This window comes from Falco peregrinus, chromosome 2 (assembly GCF_023634155.1).
Source record: "Falco peregrinus isolate bFalPer1 chromosome 2, bFalPer1.pri, whole genome shotgun sequence".
In the NCBI taxonomy this organism is placed as follows: Eukaryota; Metazoa; Chordata; class Aves; order Falconiformes; family Falconidae; genus Falco; species Falco peregrinus.
This window is the reverse complement of record NC_073722.1, coordinates 97,435,201-97,462,955: the sequence shown is the minus strand read 5'-3', so window position 1 is coordinate 97,462,955 and position 27,755 is coordinate 97,435,201. Positions and strand designations below refer to the sequence as shown.

Below are 27,755 nucleotides of genomic sequence, written 5' to 3'. Positions count from 1 at the left end.
CCCCTCTTGGCTATCCTTGTTATAACGTCATGTTTTCCTGCCGCTTAATTGCATCGAGGAATAACAAAAGGAGACGGCAGAGACCCACAAAACAAAAATAGGAACTAGAAAGGAAAGCATCTGTTATCTTTGTGAGATAAAGTCGTCTTCCACCAGCCAGCTGCCATAGGAGGTGGATGGGACTTGTCCTTCCTGTCAGCACGACCATTTAACACGTGGTAAGCTATGAAATTTTGTCAGATCTCATTTCTATTCATACTGACTTTACTATCACCTAGGACAGGAAAGGCCCAGAAGAACCAACCAGCAAAACACAACGTCACTAGTTAGGACTGTAAGAATGCAAAAGAGCCGTGAAAGAGAAAATGAGCGAGCGTAGCGTTTTCCTAGCTTCTCTGTCCTAGCAGCGAAGCCCAGAGGACTGCCTCTTCCGCGGGCACCCCCCTCCCCGACTCTGCTCTTTAGGTGTACGGAAGCATTAAAGCACCAAGCGGTCTAGTTGGTACCTGTCCAGTGTTCTTGAACAGCAGTAACAGCTTCAGCAGCACCAAGACCTGGTGTTCTCTCCATAGCAGAAATACCAGGCAGCAATATCGAGAAGCGTCTGAATCCCCTGCTGAGCGCTGTGCGGCACTCAGCACTTCATAAACCCACCGCTCCTCGCTTAGCCTGAGCTCCCGATAGATTCACGTCCTTAACCTTTCTCTCTCTCTCTCTCTTCACATCTACCCTGCGAGACATTCCTCCATCTCCTAGATGGACAGCCTGCGTTGCCTCCTTCCCCTCTTACCTACACAGGCTACACGCCTCTGCTCCTCTCCCACCTGAGCTGTGAGCCACACATGCTGGTTTTAACATCACTCGGATGTGCAAGGCAAACATTTCTGTTGCGCAACTCCAGGGCCTTTAGTTTAGTTTGCGTTACTAGAGCTTTCAAAATCATTATTTGTCAGTAGGTAATACAAGAAAATACTAAACCTCGTGATCCATCCGCTCATAGATAGGGTACCGCAAGCCACAACTTTGACACGGCAGGGTGACGGGCTCGTCATCTGCAAAGCAAAGCAGAGTCACATCCCCTACCAGAGAGAAGTCTGGCGCAGTTGGATCCCTACGCAACAGGCTGCTGTTCTGTGTCACAGGACGGCAACCTGAGCACACGTTAAGGCAACAGTTACTCTAGTCACACTTGCTGAATTCATTCCACATCAGCAAATCCACGCCATCCAGCGTGAGAGTAGTGTTTTGGGGTCCAAGATAGAGCCAGCGGTCTGCTAAAAAAGCCCACGACTGCCTCCAATAAATCCTTTAGCACCATTTCTCCTTCCACAACCAGCTGATGCTTCATGTCTGCCCCGCTGATAATAGTCTCAGTGATGTCCGGGACGTCACTGCAGAGATGCGCAGTGCTACAGACGTGACCCCACATCCAGACCTTACCTACCCTGCTGCTTAACCGAGGAGGAGCGCAGCTGCCGCACAACCCCAGGCAGAATGTGCCGCGAGCAAACAACTCCCGCTTTCATTGCGAAGCTCGATACTTTGAGACAAAAGAATCGGCAGTGGCCTGGGCTCTCACCCCAGGGACCTCAGCAGTCCTCTGTGTAGCTGGCTTATACCTTTGCAGTTCTGTTCCACGGGAAAATCAGCCCACTCCCAGTGGCTCTGGAGCTGTCATTACCCAGTGTTTTCCCAGAAAGAGTTACAAACCCTTACGCTTGGATCGGCTGCCAAATGTCCCATATGAAGCTGGTTATTACTCATCTCTGCACCTCACCTCGCTTCTGATTTCTTTGTGCTGCTGAAACATTGCTTCTGCTAATGTCCTTAAGGGGTGTCCCCTACACAGCTGCTATAAATCTGCTTTTCTAGCCCCTTGGGCATTCCCCACAGTGGCCCAGCACAGTTACCTGTTCCTGATTCTCTTCCACTGTGCCGGAGGTCTTGCAAATGTGCATCCTCATCCTCAAAGTCAGACGGTGCACTTCCTCGGGTTTGTACCCCCACTAGCCCGCAGACCCGAGGATGTTCTTTCAGGTCTCGCACCAGTATGTAGCGGTGGCAGTTTTCGCATTCCTCCGTCCGTGTGCTGCAGTAAAGTTCATGGTCAACCATGGCTCTCAAAGGCAGCTGTATTTCGCAGTAAGGGCAGAGGACAAGTCGCAGAAGGCACACAAACGCCTGGAAAATAGAACGAGGGATTATTCTTCACATATGGAAGAGCGAGGCAAAGGTGGAGGGAGGTTCCCCGTTTGCTGAAGAGCTGAGCGGTCCATTCTTTCTTTAGCCAGATCTAAAGCTACGCTGAAGGATAGCCTGGAGTAAGATAGCACGTGAGAAATGTGAAGACCAGCAGGCTGTGTAACCTGTGTAGTCATAAACACGCCAGCTGAAGCACTCCGAAGACTCAGGACATTCCTTTAAAACCTGTCATACTTGGACAGCAGATTCCTTCCCACTGTGCTTCTTGAAGATAGCTTTCAGGGACAGTCTCAAAACCCAGTCCTGATCCCATTGCACTGGGCACTGCTAAAAAAACTTCTCCGTGTGTGTTCTGCGAGGGAACAGATTTACAGCTCACTTACTACTCGGCAAGAATTGCTTGCCTATGTCCTTCACCCGCGACTGAATGACAGGTAAGTTGCCCTTCCAGAGGGGTTACAGAGAGATGAAAGCCCTGTTAGAATAGCAGATGCTGCAAGAATACGTCATCATTTGCTTTACAGGCAAAACTAGAACCACTACGCACAAACGTGCAGGATGAAGTGCTTCCAGGGGTTTGACCTGGTCATATCTTCACCGTTTGAAAATCCTTTGTTTGTCAGCAATAAGCAGACTTAGGTGGCACTTGCAGAGCTGTCTGCAAGGGGGGGCCATAGGAAGGGAAGGGGCTGACATTGATTACAAGATTGCCTGTGACGGCAGCCAACTGGAGTCAGAAATTGAAAAAACCCCTGTTGATTTTACAAACTCTTTTCAAAGTCTGTTGGACACCATGACTTATTAAAATGCACATGACCACTGCAGCAGTCAGAAATGCGTCATGTGAAAGGACCGGAAGAAGTGGAGTTCATCATATTCGGTGTTTCTGAAACAGCGCACCATTTTTCATCCTCATCACTAACAAGGACAAAATCACCAATTATCGCAGATAACCCTTGGATATGAAGACTTGAGCAGGCTCCACTGCTTGAAGGCAGTTTCCAACCACCTTCTCTCAGAGGGTGTGAATTTAGGGCTCGATAAAAAGGGTGCCTCAATCACAATTTGCAGTCCGGCTCCTGGCTGACAGAAAGGCTCTGGAATCGGTGCTTGGAAATGCCATCGAGTAGCTTCAAAACATCTCCTAACATCAATAGATGTTCACCAACCTTGTGGTCCTCCAAGTGTTGTTTTTCCATCTTCATCCCACACTCGCAGGTAACCTACAATAAACAGACCTCGTGAGATTAATTGCCACAGAGGACAGCAGTTTTAGAGGAGGAATGCGTTTCTCACCTCCACGTGCTCAGATGCAAAATGGTTCTTCATTTCCGAAATTGGGATGTAAACCTCGCAGTACTGGCACGCTGCAAGAAATCTGCTGCAGTGGACTTCATGAATCGTGAAATTAGAGGCAGGAATATCCTTGTTGCTATGAGAAACATCACAGAGGTTACTTTGCAGAAAATAACACTGACCACAGTTGCAAGCAGTTTTTCACAGCACAAAAATCCTAAGAAAGCTTTTGATGAATTCATGGTTTAGAGAACCGAGTAACTAAAGAGCAAGGCAAGCCCAGCCAGGCCTCCACGTTCCTTCATAGGTGGGATATTAGCGCCTATAGCATGCAAAGGTCACAATGTTCACACTACATGGAGATAAAATCAAGGGGGGTGGGCTTCATTATGAGAAAGGCAAATTTTGCAGCATAAACAAGTTATCACCAGGTTCAAGGTGATGAACTAATTAGTAAACTCATCCGTGAAGATCACAGTTTCTTCCTGAAACTAACCGGGCTATGAGAGGTCGAACAGTGCTCTGCTCGGAAAAACTACAGAACAGACCCTCTTGGGCCAGATTTGCTCAGTGAATGATAGCAGTAGCCATCTTACTCTGGAGCCAACACTCCCCCGCTCACCCCCTTCCCAAAAAAAGACTCATTTTCCTGTCTGGAGGACAAGGCAAGGCTTACAAACAGAGAAGATCCAAAAAGAACTGAGGCACTCTGAGCTTCGCCCTTGTTCCTGCCTCAGGCAGGTAGCATCCTTTCTAGACGATGCTCCCCAGACTAAAGCACAACTCAGAACACCAACATTAGTTCTATAACCTGTTGTGCCTTCCCATGTCACCAAGGAGAAAACCAGCAGAGCCGTTCAGTTTTCTCCTTGGCCAGATCCCGAGCAGGCAACAGCCCGGCAAAGCAGCAAAGTCCAACAGCAGCATCTCAACTGCACGTACACAGCTGCTTGCAAACCAGCCGGGCTGATGCTGCCAGAAACTGCTTGGAGTCCCACGTCCCTTTGGGGAAAAAAAGGGAATGTCTTTAGTTGCTTGTACTCAGGAGGTAACTTCTGAGCTGGCATCGCTGTCGGCGAATGTATTACCGACACCGGTGTGGCTGGGAAAAGGGAAGCGTCATCAGAGAGAAGCAGGAGGTGCCTCTTGGTTCTGTTTTCAACATCCCGGCTTCTGCCAGATGCTGAACCGGAACTTGGAACCATGGAGTTCACGTGTGCCTCGCTGAAAACCAAGTCTTTGTTTCTACCAAATACTTTGGTTCCTGCCTACGTGCTCAAGTCAGAAACTTGAGTCAAGGCTGAGCAGGTTGTCAGGCCCTGACACTGCAGAACCACGTGCCAGCCGTTTGTAATGAAGGGGGCATGTTCGTTAGTGAGCTGCCCCTCCCAGCCCGTGGCAGCATGTCAAGGGGATACGTATGGATGTGTGTGCAGTGATGGCTCCCGGAGACCCCTGGCAGCCTCCGCTGCATGCCTTACCAGTGACCGCACCGCAGCGTTGCCGCCTGGTTATCGGCGGCCGAGGGCATGGCTGTGTCCTGGGATGAAGAGCCGGGTTCCTCCTGCTGCCTCGGCCCCGGGCCTCCCTGGCGGGGGGCAGGTGTGTAGGGAGGAAGATGGTGAGGGAGGTGGGTGTGTAGGGGGGAAGGAAGATGGGGACGGGGGTGGGTGGGTGGGTGGGCAGGTGGCTAGGGACGTGGGTAGGTGAGCAGAGAGCTCAGGAGAGACGGCTGCGCTCTCAGCACTGCAGGGAAAGCGGCTACGGCAGTGCGAGGGGCCCGGCGCGGCGCAGCACGGGCAGAGCTGCTCCCCGCTCCTGGCTGCGGGCGCTCCCAGCTCTGCGGGGATGGGTCCAGCCCAACAACGCACCCGACAATCCACCCAACAACGCACCCAACAATCAACCCAACAATCCACGCAACAATCGACCCGCGCTCCCCAGCGCCGTGGCAACGGGCGGTGGCACGCGGCCAGGCCCCACCCCCTTTCCCGGCCGGGACCCGCCCCCTTCCCTTCCACGGCCAGGCTCCGCCCCGCCGACGCACTCGGCCCCGCCCCACTGCTCCTGGCGGTGCTTCAGCCCTGCCCCCGGGCCAGCCCGGCCGGCGGCTGCGCAATGCGGTTCCGCGCTCTCCTCATTGCGGCTGGGGCAGGGCACGAGGGCTCTTACGCGCTCTCCTTTTTGTCCTGGATCTCTGCCCTTGCAGGTGGAAGAACAAGGATGTGTACGCAACAGCGATCCACAGCTTGAGGGTGCGTGAGCTGCAGACTCCGGCGTGCATGACTGCAGCGCGTGCTGGCCTTGGGTCCATCATTCCCCTGCAGCTCCAGACTATGCTGAGCCCTCTAGAGATGGAGCTGAGGACGTGCGGGCTTCCCTACATTAAATGGAGTTCCTCGAGGTGAGGAGAACTGCAAACCTGAAGATCAAATGTGAGGAAGAGAGAAAAGCCTACACAAGTGTGTATATTCTTGTTCTGTCAGCGAATGGTGAAAAAAAAAATCAACGTGTGCGCAACAGTTGTAGAGCTAGTTGTTGGCATCCAGAGCCTGCAGCTCCTGCGCTTAGGAAAGCTGTGTTATTACCTGTCTGTCGCGTATTGCCCTTTCCAAGAGCCGGATACATGTCAGAAGAATATTTACTCTTGAATCTTGTCCATTTCCTGGTAGAAGCGTATCTGTAGCTGAGAAATGACTCGGAGTAAGCGCAAACACACGCGGAGCTGACGGAGACCAAGGGGAAAACTAAGCAGAAGGCGCGGCTGGGAGCCGCTTTGTTCCCGTCTGGGATGCGTGTTCCCAGGCAAGTGCCACAGGGAAGCGCGAAGGAGGTCGGTGGAAGTTTGTGGCGCTGGTGTTGCTGCCAGCAATGCGCTTGGGGGTTGTTCCTGGCCCGTGGATGGCGTGTTTGGTTTGGGTTTCACGCCCCCGTTCCAAGGCCTCGGCGCCTTGGGTGGACTTGCTCCCAGGGGCCGGAGAGCTGGGAATGCCGGTGTTCTCCAAGGCCGGGAGTACGGCTGTGAGTCAGAAAATGCTGCTAATGTCCGTCTTCTCCTTCCAGAGAGCACGTCCGAGTGGAACATATCTGCGTCTTGGCCCTGAAAGGCGTGCTGCAAAGTTACTTGATACATATTTATTACAATTAATTATTTGTGATTACAAATAACACAGACTTTGTATCGATGCTGTTTATACCTCGCTGTGTAAATGAAGCTTCTTATCCTGCAGAAATGTCACACCGGTAAATACCCTTCACCGGCTGGTTTTCTCAGAGGGATGGTCTGAGCCCTGCAAGAGGAGGAGCTCGGGGGTGGGGGCGGCACTGGCTTTTTGTTTCTTTGGTTGGTTGGGGTTTTTTAATGCCACTAGAATGGAAGTGCTGCAGCGGTTTGCCTGGAGCTCAAATGGCCTTCTAATTAAAGCTTTTTCTAATCATCATCACTTCCTTGTGCTCTAAATCACTTGACCTTGTCTGTAACAGGCTTCTTTGTCAAAGCAGAGATTGGTTTGTGATTATTTTTTTTTTTACAACTATCTATTCATTCAGAATGTAAAATTACACTACACAATGGCAGAACTCTGGAGCTGGGTATTAGTTCTGGCTTGGTGTGTGTCCATCTCGGTACCGTTCGCAGCATTAACCTGTTAAGTGCTCTTGGCCATGGAGTGTAACTTGCATAAAGGAGATTCTTAACATCCCTTGAGATGTATCGTGTCCTTCTTTGGGGCTGGAAAGAATTAACTCCTGGGCTGCTGCAGCTGCGCTGGTGCAGGGGAACGGAGCTGCTGGAAACAACGCTGCAGACTGTCTGGCCTCCCGCAGGTGGGGAGCTCCGGACACCCCTCTGCGGCACACGGCTCCGGGGGGCCTCACTCCGCTCGAGACTGACTGGCACAAGGGGCTCAAATCTCAGGGGGTCAGAAACACTGCGTCAGGGAGTAATCAAAGAGCCGGCACAGAAACACAGCCCAGGGGGGTTTCAAGGTCACGGTGGGGGCCGCTAGCGTGGGGTGCTACTGGTATAGATCATAGGAGTGAAAACCTGTAGTATACTTGAACACCCTAAAAGTACCTGTATATATCATGATCACTGCCTGTAGCCGCCTATGCCTATAGCCAGCTGTAGCTATAACTGCCTATACCTATCTAAATTTGTAGAAACTCGGTGACATGGCAATATAGGAATTCTCCTGTGCAAAAATAAATAATTTATTTGTAAATGACAATATCTGTAGAAATTCAATGACATGGCAACATAGTAATTTTCTTATGCTAAAAGAAATGACTTCTACTGCATGGAATTAGTCCGCAGAGGGCCGAACGTGGCTTTATCAGTTGCTGGGTCTGTTCCCCTGTGGCTGCGAAGCTGCCTGGCTCCTGGTCATCAGCTAAAGGGAAAGGGAAAAAGAACAAGTGAAAATGCTGTTTGCAAAGAGTCCCTGAGTGGAAGCCACTGATAAGAGCCTCGCTGGTGCAGGAAGGGCTGTAACATCAGCTCACGCCCCTGAACAAAGCGCCGTGAGGAGCAGCAGGGCAGGCGCTGCCCTCTCCTCCCAGCAAGCCCCGCTCAGGATGAGCCCAGCGTGCAGCGAGCCCACAGCACGTCAGCCCTCAGCGCTTCATGCCGTAGCGCACCCGACGCGGGGAGCGACGCCACGCGCTCTGCTCTGCTCTGCTCTGCGCTGGCTGCCTCACCTCTGGATCCGGCGCCTGCAGCTGCATGGAGCAGCCCGTGTGCTGTGTCCTGAGGCTGCTTTCTCCTTCGCTGCTGGTGCTGTCAAGGATGGAGAGGGATGCTTTCAGAGGAAGCCAGCCCACCCACGTCAGCGCTCTCACTGCTAACTGAGCACAGGTCCTTCACACCAGGGAGACTTTGCGGGGGCTGGGAGGAAGCTTCTCCTGAGCCCTGACCCACTTCTTTTGGAGCAGAACCACCAGATTGTACTCAAAGAGCAGAGAGGAAAGCTCAGGTGAGAGCGCTGCCTTGGACAGGGACCAAGGCGCTCTGCGACACTGTCTCCCAGGGACCCTTTTGCCCGTTCTACTTGGCTATAAAAGTCTACCTTTGCTGTTTGACACGCGGATAAGCACCAGCCGCGTTACATGGAGTGACAACCTTTCAGCTGCAAGCACACATGAGGGCACCCAGGTTTGCAGCGCAAGGGGACAAGGCAGAGGACTGAAATGCATTTGTCACTGCCGCCGCTGCTGGGTCGCTGCCGCCTGAAGACGCGAGTGCGCCAGGCTGAGGCTGCGCCCCTGCTCCCAGCAGAGCAAAACTTGTTCCTGCAGCGCCGCCGGCCCCTCACCCTTCGGGGCAGCCCCGGCGCGGCTGCCTGGAACGGAAGGCAGAGGTGTTACCTTGGCTGGCTCGGAGAATATCTCGATGGGCCGGACGTGAAGGGTTCCGAGCGGGAGCACTTGGCAGGCCTCTGAGGGGATGGTGACGCACCTGCACGTTCACAGGCCCCTCTCTTCCTCGCTCTGCCCCTCTTGCCGGCCGCCTTCTTCCTGGCCTTCCCTCGTGAGGTGGGAGCGGGCAGCTGTGCATTCCTGCCGGTTGCCGTTTTCCTTGGTCTCCTCGGCAGCTGGGCCTCTTCTGCAGGAGGTCCAGGCTCCTTCTTCATGCAGCGACCTGTGCGCCAAGGAGAAACATCTCCTCAGATGACACAAACACAGCGCTTCACAGAAACAGTCAATGCAGCCGGAGAGATTCAAGACCATTCAGGTAACAAAAGTAGAGCCAACTGCCATTCCAGCAGCATACAGCTTTGCAACCAAGATCTTTGAGGATACTGAGTTCTAAGGATTTCATCTTTCTTGCATAAAATGGTGGAGGATCGAAGATTTGTAAATTTTGGAGACCAAACAGGGTAACAACATCTACTGAGCTTGGAACACGCCCAGTGTTCCTGCAACGTAAAGGAAAACCGTGCGTGTGTCAGTCTGTGTTTTGCCCATACCTTGGCACTTGCTTCGTGTCCAGGGTGGCTCTGCTGATTCTTGTCTCTGCCTCTTGGCTTTAGGAGGCATGGAGTCCTCAGCTGCTGGGCGCAGCACACAGACGAGCTAAAGCAAAACAGACGTCTGTCTGTTTCCATGACAGTTTATTCAGACTTATCCCCATAAAAGCACTGCAGAGCATCCCCCCTCAGCAAGGTGAAGGTTAGTAGGGAACTGTTTGTTCGGAAGAGGGAGGTATCGTTTGCTGACACGTGCATTTGCTCTTACCCAGAGCTTAGGAAGAATGACTGGCTATCACAGGACCTGAGCAAAACTGGACCTGGCAGCATGAGCCGGTCCTGCTGAACAGAACCACCCCGTAGCTGGGGCCTTGCCGCCAGCCAGCCAACAACCCTACCTGCTCCTGTTCATGCTTGTGCCTCTCACACCTACACATGACCCTGGAAAGCCAGTGCCAAGCATGGGGAAAGCAGCCCTAGAGTCCTGTCAGGGTAGCTCTGATCAGGTTCCTGATATTGGCCTGCTATGAGTGGCATCTTAAAAACCAAATGCAAAGACAAAAATCAGTTTAACAGTGATTTCCAAGTCATGCTGCCCACAGAAGTGCCCCTCTTGGCTATCCTTGTTATAACGTCATGTTTTCCTGCCGCTTAATTGCATCGAGGAATAACAAAAGGAGACGGCAGAGACCCACAAAACAAAAATAGGAACTAGAAAGGAAAGCATCTGTTATCTTTGTGAGATAAAGTCGTCTTCCACCAGCCAGCTGCCATAGGAGGTGGATGGGACTTGTCCTTCCTGTCAGCACGACCATTTAACACGTGGTAAGCTATGAAATTTTGTCAGATCTCATTTCTATTCATACTGACTTTACTATCACCTAGGACAGGAAAGGCCCAGAAGAACCAACCAGCAAAACACAACGTCACTAGTTAGGACTGTAAGAATGCAAAAGAGCCGTGAAAGAGAAAATGAGCGAGCGTAGCGTTTTCCTAGCTTCTCTGTCCTAGCAGCGAAGCCCAGAGGACTGCCTCTTCCGCGGGCACCCCCCTCCCCGACTCTGCTCTTTAGGTGTACGGAAGCATTAAAGCACCAAGCGGTCTAGTTGGTACCTGTCCAGTGTTCTTGAACAGCAGTAACAGCTTCAGCAGCACCAAGACCTGGTGTTCTCTCCATAGCAGAAATACCAGGCAGCAATATCGAGAAGCGTCTGAATCCCCTGCTGAGCGCTGTGCGGCACTCAGCACTTCATAAACCCACCGCTCCTCGCTTAGCCTGAGCTCCCGATAGATTCACGTCCTTAACCTTTCTCTCTCTCTCTCTCTTCACATCTACCCTGCGAGACATTCCTCCATCTCCTAGATGGACAGCCTGCGTTGCCTCCTTCCCCTCTTACCTACACAGGTTACACGCCTCTGCTCCTCTCCCACCTGAGCTGTGAGCCACACATGCTGGTTTTAACATCACTCGGATGTGCAAGGCAAACATTTCTGTTGCGCAGCTCCAGGGCCTTTAGTTTAGTTTGCGTTACTAGAGCTTTCAAAATCATTATTTGTCAGTAGGTAATACAAGAAAATACTAAACCTCGTGATCCATCCGCTCATAGATAGGGTACCGCAAGCCACAACTTTGACACGGCAGGGTGACGGGCTCGTCATCTGCAAAGCAAAGCAGAGTCACATCCCCTACCAGAGAGAAGTCTGGCGCAGTTGGATCCCTACGCAACAGGCTGCTGTTCTGTGTCACAGGACGGCAACCTGAGCACACGTTAAGGCAACAGTTACTCTAGTCACACTTGCTGAATTCATTCCACATCAGCAAATCCACGCCATCCAGCGTGAGAGTAGTGTTTTGGGGTCCAAGATAGAGCCAGCGGTCTGCTAAAAAAGCCCACGACTGCCTCCAATAAATCCTTTAGCACCATTTCTCCTTCCACAACCAGCTGACGCTTCATGTCTGCCCCGCTGATAATAGTCTCAGCGATGTCCGGGACGTCACTGCAGAGATGCGCAGTGCTACAGACGTGACCCCACATCCAGATCTTACCTACCCTGCTGCTTAACCGAGGAGGAGCGCAGCTGCCGCACAACCCCAGGCAGAATGTGCCGCGAGCAAACAACTCCCGCTTTCATTGCGAAGCTCGATACTTTGAGACAAAAGAATCGGCAGTGGCCTGGGCTCTCACCCCAGGGACCTCAGCAGTCCTCTGTGTAGCTGGCTTATACCTTTGCAGTTCTGTTCCACGGGAAAATCAGCCCACTCCCAGTGGCTCTGGAGCTGTCATTACCCAGTGTTTTCCCAGAAAGAGTTACAAACCCTTACGCTTGGATCGGCTGCCAAATGTCCCATATGAAGCTGGTTATTACTCATCTCTGCACCTCACCTCGCTTCTGATTTCTTTGTGCTGCTGAAACATTGCTTCTGCTAATGTCCTTAAGGGGTGTCCCCTACACAGCTGCTATAAATCTGCTTTTCTAGCCCCTTGGGCATTCCCCACAGTGGCCCAGCACAGTTACCTGTTCCTGATTCTCTTCCACTGTGCCGGAGGTCTTGCAAATGTGCATCCTCATCCTCAAAGTCAGACGGTGCACTTCCTCGGGTTTGTACCCCCACTAGCCCGCAGACCCGAGGATGTTCTTTCAGGTCTCGCACCAGTATGTAGCGGTGGCAGTTTTCGCATTCCTCCGTCCGTGTGCTGCAGTAAAGTTCATGGTCAACCATGGCTCTCAAAGGCAGCTGTATTTCGCAGTAAGGGCAGAGGACAAGTCGCAGAAGGCACACAAACGCCTGGAAAATAGAACGAGGGATTATTCTTCACATATGGAAGAGCGAGGCAAAGGTGGAGGGAGGTTCCCCGTTTGCTGAAGAGCTGAGCGGTCCATTCTTTCTTTAGCCAGATCTAAAGCTACGCTGAAGGATAGCCTGGAGTAAGATAGCACGTGAGAAATGTGAAGACCAGCAGGCTGTGTAACCTGTGTAGTCATAAACACGCCAGCTGAAGCACTCCGAAGACTCAGGACATTCCTTTAAAACCTGTCATACTTGGACAGCAGATTCCTTCCCACTGTGCTTCTTGAAGATAGCTTTCAGGGACAGTCTCAAAACCCAGTCCTGATCCCATTGCACTGGGCACTGCTAAAAAAACTTCTCCGTGTGTGTTCTGCGAGGGAACAGATCTACAGCTCACTTACTACTCGGCAAGAATTGCTTGCCTATGTCCTTCACCCGCGACTGAATGACAGGTAAGTTGCCCTTCCAGAGGGGTTACAGAGAGATGAAAGCCCTGTTAGAATAGCAGATGCTGCAAGAATACGTCATCATTTGCTTTACAGGCAAAACTAGAACCACTACGCACAAACGTGCAGGATGAAGTGCTTCCAGGGGTTTGACCTGGTCATATCTTCACCGTTTGAAAATCCTTTGTTTGTCAGCAATAAGCAGACTTAGGTGGCACTTGCAGAGCTGTCTGCAAGGGGGGGCCATAGGAAGGGAAGGGGCTGACATTGATTACAAGATTGCCTGTGACGGCAGCCAACTGGAGTCAGAAATTGAAAAAACCCCTGTTGATTTTACAAACTCTTTTCAAAGTCTGTTGGACATCATGACTTATTAAAATGCACATGACCACTGCAGCAGTCAGAAATGCGTCATGTGAAAGGACCGGAAGAAGTGGAGTTCATCATATTCGGTGTTTCTGAAACAGCGCACCATTTTTCATCCTCATCACTAACAAGGACAAAATCACCAATTATCGCAGATAACCCTTGGATATGAAGACTTGAGCAGGCTCCACTGCTTGAAGGCAGTTTCCAACCACCTTCTCTCAGAGGGTGTGAATTTAGGGCTCGATAAAAAGGGTGCCTCAATCACAATTTGCAGTCCGGCTCCTGGCTGACAGAAAGGCTCTGGAATCGGTGCTTGGAAATGCCATCGAGTAGCTTCAAAACATCTCCTAACATCAATAGATGTTCACCAACCTTGTGGTCCTCCAAGTGTTGTTTTTCCATCTTCATCCCACACTCGCAGGTAACCTACAATAAACAGACCTCATGAGATTAATTGCCACAGAGGACAGCAGTTTTAGAGGAGGAATGCGTTTCTCACCTCCACGTGCTCAGATGCAAAATGGTTCTTCATTTCCGAAATTGGGATGTAAACCTCGCAGTACTGGCACGCTGCAAGAAATCTGCTGCAGTGGACTTCATGAATCGTGAAATTAGAGGCAGGAATATCCTTGTTGCTATGAGAAACATCACAGAGGTTACTTTGCAGAAAATAACACTGACCACAGTTGCAAGCAGTTTTTCACAGCACAAAAATCCTAAGAAAGCTTTTGATGAATTCATGGTTTAGAGAACCGAGTAACTAAAGAGCAAGGCAAGCCCAGCCAGGCCTCCACGTTCCTTCATAGGTGGGATATTAGCGCCTATAGCATGCAAAGGTCACAATGTTCACACTACATGGAGATAAAATCAAGGGGGGTGGGCTTCATTATGAGAAAGGCAAATTTTGCAGCATAAACAAGTTATCACCAGGTTCAAGGTGATGAACTAATTAGTAAACTCATCCGTGAAGATCACAGTTTCTTCCTGAAACTAACCGGGCTATGAGAGGTCGAACAGTGCTCTGCTCGGAAAAACTACAGAACAGACCCTCTTGGGCCAGATTTGCTCAGTGAATGATAGCAGTAGCCATCTTACTCTGGAGCCAACACTCCCCCGCTCACCCCCTTCCCAAAAAAAGACTCATTTTCCTGTCTGGAGGACAAGGCAAGGCTTACAAACAGAGAAGATCCAAAAAGAACTGAGGCACTCTGAGCTTCGCCCTTGTTCCTGCCTCAGGCAGGTAGCATCCTTTCTAGACGATGCTCCCCAGACTAAAGCACAACTCAGAACACCAACATTAGTTCTATAACCTGTTGTGCCTTCCCATGTCACCAAGGAGAAAACCAGCAGAGCCGTTCAGTTTTCTCCTTGGCCAGATCCCGAGCAGGCAACAGCCCGGCAAAGCAGCAAAGTCCAACAGCAGCATCTCAACTGCACGTACACAGCTGCTTGCAAACCAGCCGGGCTGATGCTGCCAGAAACTGCTTGGAGTCCCACGTCCCTTTGGGGAAAAAAAGGGAATGTCTTTAGTTGCTTGTACTCAGGAGGTAACTTCTGAGCTGGCATCGCTGTCGGCGAATGTATTACCGACACCGGTGTGGCTGGGAAAAGGGAAGCGTCATCAGAGAGAAGCAGGAGGTGCCTCTTGGTTCTGTTTTCAACATCCCGGCTTCTGCCAGATGCTGAACCGGAACTTGGAACCATGGAGTTCACGTGTGCCTCGCTGAAAACCAAGTCTTTGTTTCTACCAAATACTTTGGTTCCTGCCTACGTGCTCAAGTCAGAAACTTGAGTCAAGGCTGAGCAGGTTGTCAGGCCCTGACACTGCAGAACCACGTGCCAGCCGTTTGTAATGAAGGGGGCATGTTCGTTAGTGAGCTGCCCCTCCCAGCCCGTGGCAGCATGTCAAGGGGATACGTATGGATGTGTGTGCAGTGATGGCTCCCGGAGACCCCTGGCAGCCTCCGCTGCATGCCTTACCAGTGACCGCACCGCAGCGTTGCCGCCTGGTTATCGGCGGCCGAGGGCATGGCTGTGTCCTGGGATGAAGAGCCGGGTTCCTCCTGCTGCCTCGGCCCCGGGCCTCCCTGGCGGGGGGCAGGTGTGTAGGGAGGAAGATGGTGAGGGAGGTGGGTGTGTAGGGGGGAAGGAAGATGGGGACGGGGGTGGGTGGGTGGGTGGGCAGGTGGCTAGGGACGTGGGTAGGTGAGCAGAGAGCTCAGGAGAGACGGCTGCGCTCTCAGCACTGCAGGGAAAGCGGCTACGGCAGTGCGAGGGGCCCGGCGCGGCGCAGCACGGGCAGAGCTGCTCCCCGCTCCTGGCTGCGGGCGCTCCCAGCTCTGCGGGGATGGGTCCAGCCCAACAACGCACCCGACAATCCACCCAACAACGCACCCAACAATCAACCCAACAATCCACGCAACAATCGACCCGCGCTCCCCAGCGCCGTGGCAACGGGCGGTGGCACGCGGCCAGGCCCCACCCCCTTTCCCGGCCGGGACCCGCCCCCTTCCCTTCCACGGCCAGGCTCCGCCCCGCCGACGCACTCGGCCCCGCCCCACTGCTCCTGGCGGTGCTTCAGCCCTGCCCCCGGGCCAGCCCGGCCGGCGGCTGCGCAATGCGGTTCCGCGCTCTCCTCATTGCGGCTGGGGCAGGGCACGAGGGCTCTTACGCGCTCTCCTTTTTGTCCTGGATCTCTGCCCTTGCAGGTGGAAGAACAAGGATGTGTACGCAACAGCGATCCACAGCTTGAGGGTGCGTGAGCTGCAGACTCCGGCGTGCATGACTGCAGCGCGTGCTGGCCTTGGGTCCATCATTCCCCTGCAGCTCCAGACTATGCTGAGCCCTCTAGAGATGGAGCTGAGGACGTGCGGGCTTCCCTACATTAAATGGAGTTCCTCGAGGTGAGGAGAACTGCAAACCTGAAGATCAAATGTGAGGAAGAGAGAAAAGCCTACACAAGTGTGTATATTCTTGTTCTGTCAGCGAATGGTGAAAAAAAAAATCAACGTGTGCGCAACAGTTGTAGAGCTAGTTGTTGGCATCCAGAGCCTGCAGCTCCTGCGCTTAGGAAAGCTGTGTTATTACCTGTCTGTCGCGTATTGCCCTTTCCAAGAGCCGGATACATGTCAGAAGAATATTTACTCTTGAATCTTGTCCATTTCCTGGTAGAAGCGTATCTGTAGCTGAGAAATGACTCGGAGTAAGCGCAAACACACGCGGAGCTGACGGAGACCAAGGGGAAAACTAAGCAGAAGGCGCGGCTGGGAGCCGCTTTGTTCCCGTCTGGGATGCGTGTTCCCAGGCAAGTGCCACAGGGAAGCGCGAAGGAGGTCGGTGGAAGTTTGTGGCGCTGGTGTTGCTGCCAGCAATGCGCTTGGGGGTTGTTCCTGGCCCGTGGATGGCGTGTTTGGTTTGGGTTTCACGCCCCCGTTCCAAGGCCTCGGCGCCTTGGGTGGACTTGCTCCCAGGGGCCGGAGAGCTGGGAATGCCGGTGTTCTCCAAGGCCGGGAGTACGGCTGTGAGTCAGAAAATGCTGCTAATGTCCGTCTTCTCCTTCCAGAGAGCACGTCCGAGTGGAACATATCTGCGTCTTGGCCCTGAAAGGCGTGCTGCAAAGTTACTTGATACATATTTATTACAATTAATTATTTGTGATTACAAATAACACAGACTTTGTATCGATGCTGTTTATACCTCGCTGTGTAAATGAAGCTTCTTATCCTGCAGAAACGTCACACCGGTAAATACCCTTCACCGGCTGGTTTTCTCAGAGGGATGGTCTGAGCCCTGCAAGAGGAGGAGCTCGGGGGTGGGGGCGGCACTGGCTTTTTGTTTCTTTGGTTGGTTGGGGTTTTTTAATGCCACTAGAATGGAAGTGCTGCAGCGGTTTGCCTGGAGCTCAAATGGCCTTCTAATTAAAGCTTTTTCTAATCATCATCACTTCCTTGTGCTCTAAATCACTTGACCTTGTCTGTAACAGGCTTCTTTGTCAAAGCAGAGATTGGTTTGTGATTTTTTTTTTTACAACTATCTATTCATTCAGAATGTAAAATTACACTACACAATGGCAGAACTCTGGAGCTGGGTATTAGTTCTGGCTTGGTGTGTGTCCATCTCGGTACCGTTCGCAGCATTAACCTGTTAAGTGCTCTTGGCCATGGAGTGTAACTTGCATAAAGGAGATTCTTAACATCCCTTGAGATGTATCGTGTCCTTCTTTGGGGCTGGAAAGAATTAACTCCTGGGCTGCTGCAGCTGCGCTGGTGCAGGGGAACGGAGCTGCTGGAAACAACGCTGCAGACTGTCTGGCCTCCCGCAGGTGGGGAGCTCCGGACACCCCTCTGCGGCACACGGCTCCGGGGGGCCTCACTCCGCTCGAGACTGACTGGCACAAGGGGCTCAAATCTCAGGGGGTCAGAAACACTGCGTCAGGGAGTAATCAAAGAGCCGGCACAGAAACACAGCCCAGGGGGGTTTCAAGGTCACGGTGGGGGCCGCTAGCGTGGGGTGCTACTGGTATAGATCATAGGAGTGAAAACCTGTAGTATACTTGAACACCCTAAAAGTACCTGTATATATCATGATCACTGCCTGTAGCCGCCTATGCCTATAGCCAGCTGTAGCTATAACTGCCTATACCTATCTAAATTTGTAGAAACTCAGTGACATGGCAATATAGGAATTCTCCTGTGCAAAAATAAATAATTTATTTGTAAATGACAATATCTGTAGAAATTCAATGACATGGCAACATAGTAATTTTCTTATGCTAAAAGAAATGACTTCTACTGCATGGAATTAGTCCGCAGAGGGCCGAACGTGGCTTTATCAGTTGCTGGGTCCGTTCCCCTGTGGCTGCGAAGCTGCCTGGCTCCTGGTCATCAGCTAAAGGGAAAGGGAAAAAGAACAAGTGAAAATGCTGTTTGCAAAGAGTCCCTGAGTGGAAGCCACTGATAAGAGCCTCGCTGGTGCAGGAAGGGCTGTAACATCAGCTCACGCCCCTGAACAAAGCGCCGTGAGGAGCAGCAGGGCAGGCGCTGCCCTCTCCTCCCAGCAAGCCCCGCTCAGGATGAGCCCAGCGTGCAGCGAGCCCACAGCACGTCAGCCCTCAGCGCTTCATGCCGTAGCGCACCCGACGCGGGAGCGACGCCACGCGCTCTGCTCTGCTCTGCTCTGCGCTGGCTGCCTCACCTCTGGATCCGGCGCCTGCAGCTGCATGGAGCAGCCCGTGTGCTGTGTCCTGAGGCTGCTTTCTCCTTCGCTGCTGGTGCTGTCAAGGATGGAGAGGGATGCTTTCAGAGGAAGCCAGCCCACCCACGTCAGCGCTCTCACTGCTAACTGAGCACAGGTCCTTCACACCAGGGAGACTTTGCGGGGGCTGGGAGGAAGCTTCTCCTGAGCCCTGACCCACTTCTTTTGGAGCAGAACCACCAGATTGTACTCAAAGAGCAGAGAGGAAAGCTCAGGTGAGAGCGCTGCCTTGGACAGGGACCAAGGCGCTCTGCGACACTGTCTCCCAGGGACCCTTTTGCCTGTTCTACTTGGCTATAAAAGTCTACCTTTGCTGTTTGACACGCGGATAAGCACCAGCCGCGTTACATGGAGTGACACCCTTTCAGCTGCAAGCACACATGAGGGCACCCAGGTTTGCAGCGCAAGGGGACAAGGCAGAGGACTGAAATGCATTTGTCACTGCCGCCGCTGCTGGGTCGCTGCCGCCTGAAGACGCGAGTGCGCCAGGCTGAGGCTGCGCCCCTGCTCCCAGCAGAGCAAAACTTGTTCCTGCAGCGCCGCCGGCCCCTCACCCTTCGGGGCAGCCCCGGCGCGGCTGCCTGGAACGGAAGGCAGAGGTGTTACCTTGGCTGGCTCGGAGAATATCTCGATGGGCCGGACGTGAAGGGTTCCGAGCGGGAGCACTTGGCAGGCCTCTGAGGGGATGGTGACGCACCTGCACGTTCACAGGCCCCTCTCTTCCTCGCTCTGCCCCTCTTGCCGGCCGCCTTCTTCCTGGCCTTCCCTCGTGAGGTGGGAGCGGGCAGCTGTGCATTCCTGCCGGTTGCCGTTTTCCTTGGTCTCCTCGGCAGCTGGGCCTCTTCTGCAGGAGGTCCAGGCTCCTTCTTCATGCAGCGACCTGTGCGCCAAGGAGAAACATCTCCTCAGATGACACAAACACAGCGCTTCACAGAAACAGTCAATGCAGCCGGAGAGATTCAAGACCATTCAGGTAACAAAAGTAGAGCCAACTGCCATTCCAGCAGCATACAGCTTTGCAACCAAGATCTTTGAGGATACTGAGTTCTAAGGATTTCATCTTTCTTGCATAAAATGGTGGAGGATCGAAGATTTGTAAATTTTGGAGACCAAACAGGGTAACAACATCTACTGAGCTTGGAACACGCCCAGTGTTCCTGCAACGTAAAGGAAAACCGTGCGTGTGTCAGTCTGTGTTTTGCCCATACCTTGGCACTTGCTTCGTGTCCAGGGTGGCTCTGCTGATTCTTGTCTCTGCCTCTTGGCTTTAGGAGGCATGGAGTCCTCAGCTGCTGGGCGCAGCACACAGACGAGCTAAAGCAAAACAGATGTCTGTCTGTTTCCATGACAGTTTATTCAGACTTATCCCCATAAAAGCACTGCAGAGCATCCCCCCTCAGCAAGGTGAAGGTTAGTAGGGAACTGTTTGTTCGGAAGAGGGAGGTATCGTTTGCTGACACGTGCATTTGCTCTTACCCAGAGCTTAGGAAGAATGACTGGCTATCACAGGACCTGAGCAAAACTGGACCTGGCAGCATGAGCCGGTCCTGCTGAACAGAACCACCCCGTAGCTGGGGCCTTGCCGCCAGCCAGCCAACAACCCTACCTGCTCCTGTTCATGCTTGTGCCTCTCACACCTACACATGACCCTGGAAAGCCAGTGCCAAGCATGGGGAAAGCAGCCCTAGAGTCCTGTCAGGGTAGCTCTGATCAGGTTCCTGATATTGGCCTGCTATGAGTGGCATCTTAAAAACCAAATGCAAAGACAAAAATCAGTTTAACAGTGATTTCCAAGTCATGCTGCCCACAGAAGTGCCCCTCTTGGCTATCCTTGTTATAACGTCATGTTTTCCTGCCGCTTAATTGCATCGAGGAATAACAAAAGGAGACGGCAGAGACCCACAAAACAAAAATAGGAACTAGAAAGGAAAGCATCTGTTATCTTTGTGAGATAAAGTCGTCTTCCACCAGCCAGCTGCCATAGGAGGTGGATGGGACTTGTCCTTCCTGTCAGCACGACCATTTAACACGTGGTAAGCTATGAAATTTTGTCAGATCTCATTTCTATTCATACTGACTTTACTATCACCTAGGACAGGAAAGGCCCAGAAGAACCAACCAGCAAAACACAACGTCACTAGTTAGGACTGTAAGAATGCAAAAGAGCCGTGAAAGAGAAAATGAGCGAGCATAGCGTTTTCCTAGCTTCTCTGTCCTAGCAGCGAAGCCCAGAGGACTGCCTCTTCCGCGGGCACCCCCCTCCCCGACTCTGCTCTTTAGGTGTACGGAAGCATTAAAGCACCAAGCGGTCTAGTTGGTACCTGTCCAGTGTTCTTGAACAGCAGTAACAGCTTCAGCAGCACCAAGACCTGGTGTTCTCTCCATAGCAGAAATACCAGGCAGCAATATCGAGAAGCGTCTGAATCCCCTGCTGAGCGCTGTGCGGCACTCAGCACTTCATAAACCCACCGCTCCTCGCTTAGCCTGAGCTCCCGATAGATTCACGTCCTTAACCTTTCTCTCTCTCTCTCTCTTCACATCTACCCTGCGAGACATTCCTCCATCTCCTAGATGGACAGCCTGCGTTGCCTCCTTCCCCTCTTACCTACACAGGCTACACGCCTCTGCTCCTCTCCCACCTGAGCTGTGAGCCACACATGCTGGTTTTAACATCACTCGGATGTGCAAGGCAAACATTTCTGTTGCGCAACTCCAGGGCCTTTAGTTTAGTTTGCGTTACTAGAGCTTTCAAAATCATTATTTGTCAGTAGGTAATACAAGAAAATACTAAACCTCGTGATCCATCCGCTCATAGATAGGGTACCGCAAGCCACAACTTTGACACGGCAGGGTGACGGGCTCGTCATCTGCAAAGCAAAGCAGAGTTACATCCCCTACCAGAGAGAAGTCTGGCGCAGTTGGATCCCTACGCAACAGGCTGCTGTTCTGTGTCACAGGACGGCAACCTGAGCACACGTTAAGGCAACAGTTACTCTAGTCACACTTGCTGAATTCATTCCACATCAGCAAATCCACGCCATCCAGCGTGAGAGTAGTGTTTTGGGGTCCAAGATAGAGCCAGCGGTCTGCTAAAAAAGCCCACGACTGCCTCCAATAAATCCTTTAGCACCATTTCTCCTTCCACAACCAGCTGATGCTTCATGTCTGCCCCGCTGATAATAGTCTCAGTGATGTCCGGGACGTCACTGCAGAGATGCGCAGTGCTACAGACGTGACCCCACATCCAGACCTTACCTACCCTGCTGCTTAACCGAGGAGGAGCGCAGCTGCCGCACAACCCCAGGCAGAATGTGCCGCGAGCAAACAACTCCCGCTTTCATTGCGAAGCTCGATACTTTGAGACAAAAGAATCGGCAGTGGCCTGGGCTCTCACCCCAGGGACCTCAGCAGTCCTCTGTGTAGCTGGCTTATACCTTTGCAGTTCTGTTCCACGGGAAAATCAGCCCACTCCCAGTGGCTCTGGAGCTGTCATTACCCAGTGTTTTCCCAGAAAGAGTTACAAACCCTTACGCTTGGATCGGCTGCCAAATGTCCCATATGAAGCTGGTTATTACTCATCTCTGCACCTCACCTCGCTTCTGATTTCTTTGTGCTGCTGAAACATTGCTTCTGCTAATGTCCTTAAGGGGTGTCCCCTACACAGCTGCTATAAATCTGCTTTTCTAGCCCCTTGGGCATTCCCCACAGTGGCCCAGCACAGTTACCTGTTCCTGATTCTCTTCCACTGTGCCGGAGGTCTTGCAAATGTGCATCCTCATCCTCAAAGTCAGACGGTGCACTTCCTCGGGTTTGTACCCCCACTAGCCCGCAGACCCGAGGATGTTCTTTCAGGTCTCGCACCAGTATGTAGCGGTGGCAGTTTTCGCATTCCTCCGTCCGTGTGCTGCAGTAAAGTTCATGGTCAACCATGGCTCTCAAAGGCAGCTGTATTTCGCAGTAAGGGCAGAGGACAAGTCGCAGAAGGCACACAAACGCCTGGAAAATAGAACGAGGGATTATTCTTCACATATGGAAGAGCGAGGCAAAGGTGGAGGGAGGTTCCCCGTTTGCTGAAGAGCTGAGCGGTCCATTCTTTCTTTAGCCAGATCTAAAGCTACGCTGAAGGATAGCCTGGAGTAAGATAGCACGTGAGAAATGTGAAGACCAGCAGGCTGTGTAACCTGTGTAGTCATAAACACGCCAGCTGAAGCACTCCGAAGACTCAGGACATTCCTTTAAAACCTGTCATACTTGGACAGCAGATTCCTTCCCACTGTGCTTCTTGAAGATAGCTTTCAGGGACAGTCTCAAAACCCAGTCCTGATCCCATTGCACTGGGCACTGCTAAAAAAACTTCTCCGTGTGTGTTCTGCGAGGGAACAGATTTACAGCTCACTTACTACTCGGCAAGAATTGCTTGCCTATGTCCTTCACCCGCGACTGAATGACAGGTAAGTTGCCCTTCCAGAGGGGTTACAGAGAGATGAAAGCCCTGTTAGAATAGCAGATGCTGCAAGAATACGTCATCATTTGCTTTACAGGCAAAACTAGAACCACTACGCACAAACGTGCAGGATGAAGTGCTTCCAGGGGTTTGACCTGGTCATATCTTCACCGTTTGAAAATCCTTTGTTTGTCAGCAATAAGCAGACTTAGGTGGCACTTGCAGAGCTGTCTGCAAGGGGGGGCCATAGGAAGGGAAGGGGCTGACATTGATTACAAGATTGCCTGTGACGGCAGCCAACTGGAGTCAGAAATTGAAAAAACCCCTGTTGATTTTACAAACTCTTTTCAAAGTCTGTTGGACACCATGACTTATTAAAATGCACATGACCACTGCAGCAGTCAGAAATGCGTCATGTGAAAGGACCGGAAGAAGTGGAGTTCATCATATTTGGTGTTTCTGAAACAGCGCACCATTTTTCATCCTCATCACTAACAAGGACAAAATCACCAATTATCGCAGATAACCCTTGGATATGAAGGCTTGAGCAGGCTCCACTGCTTGAAGGCAGTTTCCAACCACCTTCTCTCAGAGGGTGTGAATTTAGGGCTCGATAAAAAGGGTGCCTCAATCACAATTTGCAGTCCGGCTCCTGGCTGACAGAAAGGCTCTGGAATCGGTGCTTGGAAATGCCATCGAGTAGCTTCAAAACATCTCCTAACATCAATAGATGTTCACCAACCTTGTGGTCCTCCAAGTGTTGTTTTTCCATCTTCATCCCACACTCGCAGGTAACCTACAATAAACAGACCTCATGAGATTAATTGCCACAGAGGACAGCAGTTTTAGAGGAGGAATGCGTTTCTCACCTCCACGTGCTCAGATGCAAAATGGTTCTTCATTTCCGAAATTGGGATGTAAACCTCGCAGTACTGGCACGCTGCAAGAAATCTGCTGCAGTGGACTTCATGAATCGTGAAATTAGAGGCAGGAATATCCTTGTTGCTATGAGAAACATCACAGAGGTTACTTTGCAGAAAATAACACTGACCACAGTTGCAAGCAGTTTTTCACAGCACAAAAATCCTAAGAAAGCTTTTGATGAATTCATGGTTTAGAGAACCGAGTAACTAAAGAGCAAGGCAAGCCCAGCCAGGCCTCCACGTTCCTTCATAGGTGGGATATTAACGCCTATAGCATGCAAAGGTCACAATGTTCACACTACATGGAGATAAAATCAAGGGGGGTGGGCTTCATTATGAGAAAGGCAAATTTTGCAGCATAAACAAGTTATCACCAGGTTCAAGGTGATGAACTAATTAGTAAACTCATCTGTGAAGATCACAGTTTCTTCCTGAAACTAACCGGGCTATGAGAGGTCGAACAGTGCTCTGCTCGGAAAAACTACAGAACAGACCCTCTTGGGCCAGATTTGCTCAGTGAATGATAGCAGTAGCCATCTTACTCTGGAGCCAACACTCCCCCGCTCACCCCCTTCCCAAAAAAAGACTCATTTTCCTGTCTGGAGGACAAGGCAAGGCTTACAAACAGAGAAGATCCAAAAAGAACTGAGGCACTCTGAGCTTCGCCCTTGTTCCTGCCTCAGGCAGGTAGCATCCTTTCTAGACGATGCTCCCCAGACTAAAGCACAACTCAGAACACCAACATTAGTTCTATAACCTGTTGTGCCTTCCCATGTCACCAAGGAGAAAACCAGCAGAGCCGTTCAGTTTTCTCCTTGGCCAGATCCCGAGCAGGCAACAGCCCGGCAAAGCAGCAAAGTCCAACAGCAGCATCTCAACTGCACGTACACAGCTGCTTGCAAACCAGCCGGGCTGATGCTGCCAGAAACTGCTTGGAGTCCCACGTCCCTTTGGGGAAAAAAAGGGAATGTCTTTAGTTGCTTGTACTCAGGAGGTAACTTCTGAGCTGGCATCGCTGTCGGCGAATGTATTACCGACACCGGTGTGGCTGGGAAAAGGGAAGCGTCATCAGAGAGAAGCAGGAGGTGCCTCTTGGTTCTGTTTTCAACATCCCGGCTTCTGCCAGATGCTGAACCGGAACTTGGAACCATGGAGTTCACGTGTGCCTCGCTGAAAACCAAGTCTTTGTTTCTACCAAATACTTTGGTTCCTGCCTACGTGCTCAAGTCAGAAACTTGAGTCAAGGCTGAGCAGGTTGTCAGGCCCTGACACTGCAGAACCACGTGCCAGCCGTTTGTAATGAAGGGGGCATGTTCGTTAGTGAGCTGCCCCTCCCAGCCCGTGGCAGCATGTCAAGGGGATACGTATGGATGTGTGTGCAGTGATGGCTCCCGGAGACCCCTGGCAGCCTCCGCTGCATGCCTTACCAGTGACCGCACCGCAGCGTTGCCGCCTGGTTATCGGCGGCCGAGGGCATGGCTGTGTCCTGGGATGAAGAGCCGGGTTCCTCCTGCTGCCTCGGCCCCGGGCCTCCCTGGCGGGGGGCAGGTGTATAGGGAGGAAGATGGTGAGGGAGGTGGGTGTGTAGGGGGGAAGGAAGATGGGGACGGGGGTGGGTGGGTGGGTGGGCAGGTGGCTAGGGACGTGGGTAGGTGAGCAGAGAGCTCAGGAGAGACGGCTGCGCTCTCAGCACTGCAGGGAAAGCGGCTACGGCAGTGCGAGGGGCCCGGCGCGGCGCAGCACGGGCAGAGCTGCTCCCCGCTCCTGGCTGCGGGCGCTCCCAGCTCTGTGGGGATGGGTCCAGCCCAACAACGCACCCGACAATCCACCCAACAACGCACCCAACAATCAACCCAACAATCCACGCAACAATCGACCCGCGCTCCCCAGCGCCGTGGCAACGGGCGGTGGCACGCGGCCAGGCCCCACCCCCTTTCCCGGCCGGGACCCGCCCCCTTCCCTTCCACGGCCAGGCTCCGCCCCGCCGACGCACTCGGCCCCGCCCCACTGCTCCTGGCGGTGCTTCAGCCCTGCCCCCGGGCCAGCCCGGCCGGCGGCTGCGCAATGCGGTTCCGCGCTCTCCTCATTGCGGCTGGGGCAGGGCACGAGGGCTCTTACGCGCTCTCCTTTTTGTCCTGGATCTCTGCCCTTGCAGGTGGAAGAACAAGGATGTGTACGCAACAGCGATCCACAGCTTGAGGGTGCGTGAGCTGCAGACTCCGGCGTGCATGACTGCAGCGCGTGCTGGCCTTGGGTCCATCATTCCCCTGCAGCTCCAGACTATGCTGAGCCCTCTAGAGATGGAGCTGAGGACGTGCGGGCTTCCCTACATTAAATGGAGTTCCTCGAGGTGAGGAGAACTGCAAACCTGAAGATCAAATGTGAGGAAGAGAGAAAAGCCTACACAAGTGTGTATATTCTTGTTCTGTCAGCGAATGGTGAAAAAAAAAATCAACGTGTGCGCAACAGTTGTAGAGCTAGTTGTTGGCATCCAGAGCCTGCAGCTCCTGCGCTTAGGAAAGCTGTGTTATTACCTGTCTGTCGCGTATTGCCCTTTCCAAGAGCCGGATACATGTCAGAAGAATATTTACTCTTGAATCTTGTCCATTTCCTGGTAGAAGCGTATCTGTAGCTGAGAAATGACTCGGAGTAAGCGCAAACACACGCGGAGCTGACGGAGACCAAGGGGAAAACTAAGCAGAAGGCGCGGCTGGGAGCCGCTTTGTTCCCGTCTGGGATGCGTGTTCCCAGGCAAGTGCCACAGGGAAGCGCGAAGGAGGTCGGTGGAAGTTTGTGGCGCTGGTGTTGCTGCCAGCAATGCGCTTGGGGGTTGTTCCTGGCCCGTGGATGGCGCGTTTGGTTTGGGTTTCACGCCCCCGTTCCAAGGCCTCGGCGCCTTGGGTGGACTTGCTCCCAGGGGCCGGAGAGCTGGGAATGCCGGTGTTCTCCAAGGCCGGGAGTACGGCTGTGAGTCAGAAAATGCTGCTAATGTCCGTCTTCTCCTTCCAGAGAGCACGTCCGAGTGGAACATATCTGCGTCTTGGCCCTGAAAGGCGTGCTGCAAAGTTACTTGATACATATTTATTACAATTAATTATTTGTGATTACAAATAACACAGACTTTGTATCGATGCTGTTTATACCTCGCTGTGTAAATGAAGCTTCTTATCCTGCAGAAACGTCACACCGGTAAATACCCTTCACCGGCTGGTTTTCTCAGAGGGATGGTCTGAGCCCTGCAAGAGGAGGAGCTCGGGGGTGGGGGCGGCACTGGCTTTTTGTTTCTTTGGTTGGTTGGGGTTTTTTAATGCCACTAGAATGGAAGTGCTGCAGCGGTTTGCCTGGAGCTCAAATGGCCTTCTAATTAAAGCTTTTTCTAATCATCATCACTTCCTTGTGCTCTAAATCACTTGACCTTGTCTGTAACAGGCTTCTTTGTCAAAGCAGAGATTGGTTTGTGATTTTTTTTTTTTTTTACAACTATCTATTCATTCAGAATGTAAAATTACACTACACAATGGCAGAACTCTGGAGCTGGGTATTAGTTCTGGCTTGGTGTGTGTCCATCTCGGTACCGTTCGCAGCATTAACCTGTTAAGTGCTCTTGGCCATGGAGTGTAACTTGCATAAAGGAGATTCTTAACATCCCTTGAGATGTATCGTGTCCTTCTTTGGGGCTGGAAAGAATTAACTCCTGGGCTGCTGCAGCTGCGCTGGTGCAGGGGAACGGAGCTGCTGGAAACAACGCTGCAGACTGTCTGGCCTCCCGCAGGTGGGGAGCTCCGGACACCCCTCTGCGGCACACGGCTCCGGGGGGCCTCACTCCGCTCGAGACTGACTGGCACAAGGGGCTCAAATCTCAGGGGGTCAGAAACACTGCGTCAGGGAGTAATCAAAGAGCCGGCACAGAAACACAGCCCAGGGGGGTTTCAAGGTCACGGTGGGGGCCGCTAGCGTGGGGTGCTACTGGTATAGATCATAGGAGTGAAAACCTGTAGTATACTTGAACACCCTAAAAGTACCTGTATATATCATGATCACTGCCTGTAGCCGCCTATGCCTATA

At 52.2% G+C, this 27,755-nt stretch overlaps 4 protein-coding genes across 4 annotated transcripts; all 4 read right to left on the bottom strand.

Moving 5' to 3' along the window:
- Positions 1 to 972: 972 nt before the first annotated feature.
- LOC129783783 (TRAF-type zinc finger domain-containing protein 1-like) lies at positions 973 to 3,782 on the bottom strand. The gene is made up of 4 exons (XM_055795091.1): positions 3,499 to 3,782; positions 3,372 to 3,425; positions 1,911 to 2,181; positions 973 to 1,052 (listed from the first exon to the last, which is right to left on the bottom strand). The coding sequence occupies exons 1-4, from the start codon at positions 3,529 to 3,531 to the stop codon at positions 973 to 975; spliced, it is 438 nt and encodes a 145-aa protein (XP_055651066.1). The 5' UTR covers positions 3,532 to 3,782.
- A 7,261-nt stretch (positions 3,783 to 11,043) lies between these two features.
- Positions 11,044 to 13,853, bottom strand: LOC129783782 (TRAF-type zinc finger domain-containing protein 1-like). Its single transcript, XM_055795090.1, has 4 exons — positions 13,570 to 13,853; positions 13,443 to 13,496; positions 11,982 to 12,252; positions 11,044 to 11,123 (listed from the first exon to the last, which is right to left on the bottom strand). Exons 1-4 carry the CDS (start codon positions 13,600 to 13,602, stop codon positions 11,044 to 11,046), a joined length of 438 nt encoding a protein of 145 aa, XP_055651065.1. The 5' UTR covers positions 13,603 to 13,853.
- Positions 13,854 to 17,763: 3,910 nt separating this feature from the next.
- LOC129783743 (serine/arginine repetitive matrix protein 2-like) lies at positions 17,764 to 19,634 on the bottom strand. The gene is made up of 4 exons (XM_055794666.1): positions 19,532 to 19,634; positions 18,930 to 19,203; positions 18,264 to 18,342; positions 17,764 to 17,957 (listed from the first exon to the last, which is right to left on the bottom strand). The coding sequence occupies exons 1-4, from the start codon at positions 19,599 to 19,601 to the stop codon at positions 17,901 to 17,903; spliced, it is 480 nt and encodes a 159-aa protein (XP_055650641.1). The 5' UTR covers positions 19,602 to 19,634; the 3' UTR covers positions 17,764 to 17,900.
- A 1,476-nt stretch (positions 19,635 to 21,110) lies between these two features.
- LOC129783781 (TRAF-type zinc finger domain-containing protein 1-like) lies at positions 21,111 to 23,973 on the bottom strand. Its single transcript, XM_055795089.1, has 4 exons — positions 23,637 to 23,973; positions 23,510 to 23,563; positions 22,049 to 22,319; positions 21,111 to 21,190 (listed from the first exon to the last, which is right to left on the bottom strand). Exons 1-4 carry the CDS (start codon positions 23,667 to 23,669, stop codon positions 21,111 to 21,113), a joined length of 438 nt encoding a protein of 145 aa, XP_055651064.1. The 5' UTR covers positions 23,670 to 23,973.
- Between the last annotated feature and the right edge of the window lie 3,782 nt (positions 23,974 to 27,755).

Bases quoted from the DNA above. Each gene is read 5' to 3' on its own strand.
- LOC129783783 (XM_055795091.1), bottom strand. From the start codon at position 3,531: ATGAAGAACCATTTTGCATCTGAGCACGTGGAG. The intron at 2,182-3,371 runs GTTGGTGAACAT...TCTATTTTCCAG, and splicing joins AACACTTGGAGGACCACAAG to GCGTTTGTGTGCCTTCTGCG. The intron at 1,053-1,910 runs GTAACTGTGCTG...TTTGCTTTGCAG, and splicing joins TGGAAGAGAATCAGGAACAG to ATGACGAGCCCGTCACCCTG.
- LOC129783782 (XM_055795090.1), bottom strand. From the start codon at position 13,602: ATGAAGAACCATTTTGCATCTGAGCACGTGGAG. The intron at 13,497-13,569 runs GTGAGAAACGCA...TGTTTATTGTAG, and splicing joins TTGCATCTGAGCACGTGGAG to GTTACCTGCGAGTGTGGGAT. The intron at 11,124-11,981 runs GTAACTGTGCTG...TTTGCTTTGCAG, and splicing joins TGGAAGAGAATCAGGAACAG to ATGACGAGCCCGTCACCCTG.
- LOC129783743 (XM_055794666.1), bottom strand. From the start codon at position 19,601: ATGCCTCCTAAAGCCAAGAGGCAGAGACAAGAATCAGCAGAGCCACCC. The intron at 18,343-18,929 runs GTAACACCTCTG...CATCCTTGACAG, and splicing joins TATTCTCCGAGCCAGCCAAG to CACCAGCAGCGAAGGAGAAA. The intron at 17,958-18,263 runs GTGAGGCAGCCA...CTTTCCCTTTAG, and splicing joins TGCAGGCGCCGGATCCAGAG to CTGATGACCAGGAGCCAGGC.
- LOC129783781 (XM_055795089.1), bottom strand. From the start codon at position 23,669: ATGAAGAACCATTTTGCATCTGAGCACGTGGAG. The intron at 23,564-23,636 runs GTGAGAAACGCA...TGTTTATTGTAG, and splicing joins TTGCATCTGAGCACGTGGAG to GTTACCTGCGAGTGTGGGAT. The intron at 21,191-22,048 runs GTAACTGTGCTG...TTTGCTTTGCAG, and splicing joins TGGAAGAGAATCAGGAACAG to ATGACGAGCCCGTCACCCTG.